This window comes from Alligator sinensis, unplaced genomic scaffold (assembly GCF_000455745.1).
Source record: "Alligator sinensis unplaced genomic scaffold, ASM45574v1 scaffold1780_1, whole genome shotgun sequence".
NCBI lineage: Eukaryota > Metazoa > Chordata > Crocodylia > Alligatoridae > Alligator > Alligator sinensis.
Genome location: NW_005843443.1, coordinates 56,063 through 63,576, shown reverse-complemented (window position 1 = coordinate 63,576; position 7,514 = coordinate 56,063). Strand labels below are relative to the sequence as shown.

Sequence of the window (7,514 nt, the reverse complement as noted above, 5' to 3'; positions counted from 1 at the left end):
GCGTGATGCCCAAATTCCTTTTCATAGTTGCTGCTTCCTAAGGTAAAGGCATGTTTCCCCACACCTAAAGTATGGCACATACTGTGTTCCTTGATCTTTACATTTTTACGGTTGGTCACACACTTTTTTCTCATAGCAGAATTGCTCTCTTTGTTATTTATGACTCCCAGGCCTCTGTCATCTACAAACTATGTTGATTATGATTTTGTTCTCTTCTAGGTCATTGATAAAAATTTTAAGTAGCACAGTGAAAAAAAACAATCCTTGTGGGGCCTGACTAAATGTGCATTCATTCAGTGGATAATTTCCTGTTTTACACTTACGTTTTAAGTAAGTCTATACCATGTCTCCAGTGCTCCTGGGCAGGTATGTTCCTGAGCACTCCCTATTCACTCATTCTCCTATGTGCCAGGCCTGGAAATGTGTCAGTGAAGCTACTGTAGCATTGCCCCCTCCAGGCGTCTCTTGTGATGCGTGCCACAAATGAACTTCACTGCCACATTTCAAATTTGGTATGTGCAGGAGCAGGTGGGCAGGGTGTGCTTGAGAGTGCCCCTTCCCAGATGTGACGGAGGTACAGTACAGGCACACCCTTTCAGGACCTGTTGGTTAGCCAGTTTTTAATCTGTTGAATGATTGTCATGTTGTAATTATATTGTTTTAGGCTCTTAATCAGAATACTGGGTAGTATCAAGGCATATGTACAAACTATAAAACTAAACATAAAATGTTTGTATTGAATATATAAAGTCATATTGTATGTCTGTATAAAAGAGATTTTAATAAACTATATATAAGCTGTTCCCCTGTAGGAGAACACTGTGTGTGTGGGGGGTGGGGCGGAGAATAGGGTTTGCAGAATAAGCAATACTAATTGTTTAGAAAAAACAAGCTCTGGGAAATTCTTGTTTGCTGGTTTGAGAGTTCATCCTGCTTCCACTACAAATTTTTTTCTTGTAAAAGAAAGAGATGTTGGATCATAAAAGTTGTTCAATAAAAATATGAGCACATTGGTATATTTTAATTCTATGCTTTAATTCAGGAAAGCCTCTAAACGTGTACTTAATTTCCTTTGACCTCAGTTTTGTAATCAGTATGACATAAACACGTGCTTTGCTGAACAGGCCATGTATCTGAACGTCTTTCTATTATGCTTATACGTATGTTTTGATGGTTAGTTTTTTATAATTTACTTGGTCCTACATTTCAGCAAACATTTTCTATTCATTAAGATACTTTTCCTAAGTTATTTTCTTACTCTACCTCTGTTTTGAGACTAAAGCACAAGGAAGACTTGTTATGATAATACTTGTATTACTAAAGCCATTGTTTCTCACAGAAAAGCATTGGTTGTGCCAAAAGATTACTTTTGCTTTTGTCTGTGCCAGACACGACTTTTTTCTTGGCCCCTGGATCAATTACAATAAAGTATAACAGTGCTGTCAGCTGTAAAATGTAGTAAACTTGCAAAAACTGCAGGCTATATAAAGTACATTTTTTGGCATTTCTAGAGAGACCTGCAGGATTGCAGAGTTCTCTTTTACAGTACATCATAGGGGTCCAGCACTTTTTAGCTGATAGCACTATAGTGTAATTAACCATTCAGTGGAAATTCCTTTCTGCATGCTGTCTTTTTATGAAGCTATAGTTAAAGGATCGAGACAAATAATTTCTTAGGAAAACAGCGAGTGGTTAGAAAAGTTTGTTCCCTTTCGTTAGTTCCTTGTACTTCAAGTTGTGTTTTCTTTACTTTCATTTTTCCCTCACTGGCCAAACTACAGAATAAACACATTTTTCTGTGATCAATAACACTTGTGATTGTTTGTCTCTAGAAATAAGTTTCATAGTTGTTAGGGGCTGGAAGGGACCTTATAGGTCATCTATTTTTCATCAATATGGAGCTGAATGGACTGGCTGGTGCTCTGTGAGAAGTAACCCCAGTGTGTTATGCACCTTAAAAGTGGTGCATGGTACACTGACACACAACATGCTAACAGTACATCAGATCTTCCCTTAGAGAAGTCTGATTGGAAGAAAGGAAGAAGTGGATAACATTTCTGTTTTTGATGTTTAGATGTACAGAGACACAGTAGAAAATAACTGTTCTGGTCTTTTGTGAAATGTCTGTACTACTAATGATGACGTTTCTTTTATTTGAAATATGAACTTCTCTGAACTGATTCTGATCATGCAACGTTTCACTATTGCTGCACTAGCACTTACCCAAATCATACAAGCAGCAGGAAAATATTACTGTAGAGTCAGATGGATCAAGTGATTTGTCTAAGGTAGCAATTCTCAACCAGGGTGCTGCAGCAACCTGGAGTGCTTTGAGGTCTTTCAAGACTGCTGCAGAGTTCCATGCAATATTAGCACTGTTAGGTGTGCAAACATGATTCATATGATAAAACCAGAGATTTCAAACAGGACTCCATGATGTTAAAATATTCTAACCCTTTTGTGCTGTTCCTGAGTTCTGTGCAACAGAAGGATTGTTGTATTATTTTTCTGTAGTCAAAAGAGTATGTGGCAAACTACGAGCTTGTGGTGTACATTGTGTCTAAAAAGGCTGAGAACTACTGGTTTAAGGTCTTGGAGTAAATTAGTGGCACAGTTACTTCAACAGCCTTGTGTCCTGGCTCCATTGTTCAGTTAACCAGATTATTCTGCTTCTCTGCATTAAACCTGGTAACTCTCTGGTTAAGACCACCAGAAGCGGTAAAGCTGTGTTACCATTGAGCTCAGCACAGGCTCATTTACCCTGAAAAGGACTGTGGGGTGTAGATATACCCTAAACCTTTCAACTAGCTTTTTGTTCTTTGTACTACATTTTTTTCCAGCTGCACTTGTCTGAATACGGGTTTTCTTTTGCAGCCTGAGTCATTAATCAAACAGTGAGCGAATTGTTTATTATTTACTACCTTAATATTTTTATTTCAAGAAATACTACTTTAAACTTTGTGTAGAAGGATATAAGGTAAAAGAAAATCAAAACTGTTGCATTTGAGACTTATACTCTACATTTCCACCTTTTGTATTGTATTTTAAGCCTGAACTTTTCTTTTCCTCGTTTAGGTATGGATGAAAGAACAGGGGCTTCTTGGGGAACAAGTGGTCAGCCAAGTCCCTCGTATGAGCCATCCAGGGTAAGACTTCTAAATAACTATTATGGGAATGGTTAATACAAATGAACACCTTTGTGCAAGAAACATCCCTTTAAACATTTATATCACTTTCTTTTGATAAATTTACATGAAGTAAGAACAGTAGTAAATGAGCACCATATAGATGTCTATAGTGTGTGTGTGTGTGTGTAGTGATTTTCAACTTCAAAACATTTGATAAACTCTGACCTTCACTACATACTTGTACTGTGGGTGTATATTTTACAGTGAAAAAATGAAAGTACAAATTAAATGAATTACTGAATGATTTTAAGTTCTTTAAAATATGCCAGTATAATACACTACAATAAGTTTGATTGACAGAACCAAATTGATTAAACCAGGGTGTCAAATGCATCTGATTTGATGGGCCAAATGAGCATCCCTGAGCCAGTCTGTAGGCCAGACCAGGGCTAACCTCTTGCAGAGCATCCAGTGTGTCAGTTCCTGCCTGTGCTACGCAGGTGCCAGCCCTGGGGTGGGCTTGGGGCACATGCTGCCTTGTTGCATGTGGGCTGGGCCACGTGCTACAGTCAGCAAAGGGGGGGTCAGTCTGGGTGCTACATGAAGCTAGTGCCCCAGACCCCTCGTTCTGTGTGCAGCACTAGGTCCAGCCCACATGCTGCAGGTAGCAAATGCCCCATGGTGGCTTGGGGGGCTGGTGCTTGCACAGCAAGTCCTGGGGCTAGGTGGTCCAGTATGTGGCGCACGGGGATGGATTGATCATGCATGCAGCATGTGTCACAAGGGGGCTGGCACAGGGCCCCCCTTCTGACCAGCCCTGCACACTGGGTCTGGGTCCGGCTGCACACTGCAGGGAACCTGCACCCTGTGCTGGCCTGCCGTGTCATGTGCAGCATACACTAGGCCCTGGTCTTGCTGCGCTTGTGCCAGCTTCTGGGGCCAGCATTGGGATGTAAAACTACCTGCACCTTATGGACTGGACCTAGCACTGCAGGCAGCACAGCAGGCCCAAGGGAGTGGGCTGCATTCGGTTCCCTGGACTGACCCCCTGTGCTGCCTGTAGCTTTCCTGGCATCAGGTCCAACCCATGTGCTGCATGCAGCTCGTAGCACTAGGGCCAGTCCAGTGACCCCTGGGTCAGATCACTTGACTGCACACTTGGCACCCTGGGTTAAACAATGTCCAAAAAATTACCATCTTTACCTGGAGCCAAGGCGAACCCCCTCTAAGGTTTGCCTTGTCCTCTGTCCTTTGCTCACCTGCCCCTCCATGCCTGTTCCTGTCTTCCTGCTTCCACCCTATAGCAGGAGTTAGGAGGTGGGGGGCAGGCTACAGGTTTCTCCCCCAATTCATCCCATGGTCTCCCCCACTCTTCTCCTGGCCATGTTCCCCCTTTCTGCCGAACATGCTAGTCCAGCCCTAGGCAGGCAGCATCTCAGCTCTGGCTTCAGTCCGAGGTTAAAGCCGGAGTTGAGCTGCCACTTGTCCCAGGCTGGTACTCAAATTCAGGATGAGGCATTTTTCCCCCAGGCTGGTGGGGAAATTCATTTTGAATTTGGTAAACTCCTCCCTTTTTCCTTTACTGTAGAGTACAGCTCCTCTTTCATATTGTTATTCCCCTTTATGTATTTACCCACACACTAGAAAGTCAACAATTTCAGTTCTTTGTGAACTAATTGCTGAAAATAGCTAACACCAGGGGTAGGCAACACTTCTGGCTATGAGCCAGAATAATCTACTGAGGGTACTCCTCTCCGCAGCAGTCCCTGGAGAGCACCACAGTTGGCACTCATCCCCACGTCCAAAATCCCACATCCAAGGGCTGGATCTGGCCCATGGGCCATGGGTTGCCCACCCCTGGATAACACAGTTGAGAAATTCACTTAGAAAACACTCTTTTCTAGCCCCTTTACATTTAAACCATAGAACTGTTCACTTGTGCATTGTGGCTAATTTTCACCTATAGGCAAAAGACTGTAATGAAAGCCTAGGACTTTTTCATCAATGAGGTTAAAAAGGATCTAAAATTTTACCTAGAATGGTTATTGTATGTAGATCATGGAACATAGATGTAATTTCTTGTGTATGAGAGAAGCCTTATTGCAGGTGCACAGCTCCATTCTGCACCACCTAAAGTTTCTAGGTGATAATAAGATTCAAGTCAGAGTGGCAGGAAGACTTGGATCTTGGAGGCTGGATCCAAATTCAGGAGTTCTGACTCCCAGTGTTCTCTTCAGACTAAGACTGGGTTTATCTTGAGGGTGTGAGGGGTATTGAAAAAATGGAGAGGCTTGTAGCATTTCTTGGCAGCTTTCATGTAGAATAAAACTGCTGTCAGATTAGTGCTAACATATTATATGGAAAATATGCCTTGCATCTTTATGGGGCATGTTGTCACAACTAGTACTGGGGGAAAAAAAGCACTAGAAAGATTAAAATACTCTTAAATCTGAGTTTCCACACTCCTCAGTCAGTAAACTACAAATGAGTATGAAAATCTATTGAATCGTGAAAGACATATAGTATGTTAAAACTTCAACTTCAGATCTGTAGTATGGAAATAATGCACCATATTTAAACACTAGTAAATATCTAATACCTTGAAGCATGAACTCAGGTCTTTTCTTTAGTAGACTTTGCAACTACTTCAGCATTTGAAATGGCATCTTATTATTTTTTCCTGTCTAACGGATGTTTTTGCTCTAAATGTCTTGAGCATGTTGATGGTTATGGGTGAGCAACTTCATATATGGGTATTAATTAACGAAGGACTGATTTACCTCCCTGGGATTTGAGCTTGTGCTTCCTAGGCTGTGTATTTTCTTTGATTTTTTTGGCGGGGGAGGCAGATGGATTTTTGTTGGTCCACCAATGTGAAGTTGGAATTTCTTCTATTTTTCTAAGAGATTATTAGGAATTTTAAACTTGGCCAAATCTCAGGAACATGTGACTTACACCCCCAGTGGAAGGAAGAAGGTCACTGATGCGATACTAACATATTTGAAGCAAAGGCAAGAGATTAATACTATTCTTTCATAGATTTATGAATATTGAAAGAAACATAAATGTAAACCTAGCTTGAGCTAGGCTCTACTAGAAAATACAAAGGGGAAGAGAGAAAGGAGCCAAATATTTAAAAACAATAAAATTGGCCACAAACAGGAAACTTTCATTTATAAAAGGAAGATAATACAGAAACGAAATATGAAGTCAGATTCTGTCTTTCTAACATTGAAGAGTGTTTAACTGTAGGAGGATTCCCACTGAAATCAATTGGACAATTCAAAGGCAATAATTAGGTTTTGTAAAGGTGGCAAAATCTTGTCTTAAATCTTTGTTCTACTACTCTCCCATACTTGGTATTCTCTAATTCATTAATTGATATGGTGGATTAGTTGAGTAATACCAGTTATGTATGTCTTGGAAAAAGGAAAATTAGTGTGTTTGCACATATGTAAAACTAAATGCTGTAATTTAGGCCTCTGCCACAAGTTATACTTAAGACATGATTAACCAGTTAATCATGTTTTAAGCTGTAACACAGCCACACATTAAAACATTTAAGTGTCATAAAACAAGGAACAATCCACAAAGTTATTCCACAAAAAATGTGTAATCATTTTGTGGTTGGTTCTTATCATGCTATTATTAATTGACTGCATGACCAGGTGTGCCCCTGTGGCTAAGAGTTCTGTCAGCTGATGGGGCTCTCGGCTGCAGGGGAGCACTGTACCCATGAAGCTGGGAGCCTGCAGCTGACATGGCTCCCAGTTGTGGTGGCACATGCTTTGCCTTCATGGCTGGGAGCCCTGTCAGCTGAGGGAGCTCCCAGCCACAAGCAGTGGTGCAGGCAGAGCCTGAGATCATGATCCCAGGCTAACTCTGCACCAGCAGTAAGGCATGATTGGATCTGATGCTCGATTCCACAATCATGCCTCCTGCCATGCATGTGTCATGGCACGAAGTGAGATTGTGTTGATCGTGCATCAGATTCCATCACATCTTTACCTGCATGTTTGGTTGAGGTTTTAGTTATGTTTCATAGTCTCATAGTAGCTAGGGTCAGGAGGGACTTGAACAGATCATCTAGCCTGACCCCTTTCCACAAGCAGGAATAGTTTCACAGTTTCATAGATTCAAAGTAGCTAGGGTCAGAAGGGACCTGAACAGATCTAGTCTAACCCACTGCCACTGGTTGGAGCACATGCTGGGATCACATGACCCCAGACAGGTGTTCATCCAACCTCTTTTTGAATTTACCCAAGGTAGGAGCGAGGACCACTTCCCTAGGAAGTTGGTTCCAGATCCTAGCTACCCTGACAGTGAAATAGTGCCTCCTAATCTTTAACCTGAACCTATTCTCTAGCAGCTTCTGGCCATTGTTCC

The 7,514-nt window shown here is 41.6% G+C and overlaps 1 protein-coding gene across 1 annotated transcript in view; it reads left to right on the top strand.

The window, feature by feature from the left end:
• Window positions 1–289: 289 nt before the first annotated feature.
• LOC102378271 (transcription factor 12-like) overlaps window positions 290–7,514 on the top strand; it is a 33,358-nt gene continuing 26,133 nt past the window's right edge. The window contains exons 1-2 of the mRNA XM_025195250.1: window positions 290–330; window positions 3,076–3,146. Coding sequence (XP_025051035.1) covers window positions 3,078–3,146 — 69 coding nt within the window. The 5' untranslated portion in view covers window positions 290–330; window positions 3,076–3,077. The remainder of the gene's footprint in view (window positions 331–3,075; window positions 3,147–7,514) is intronic.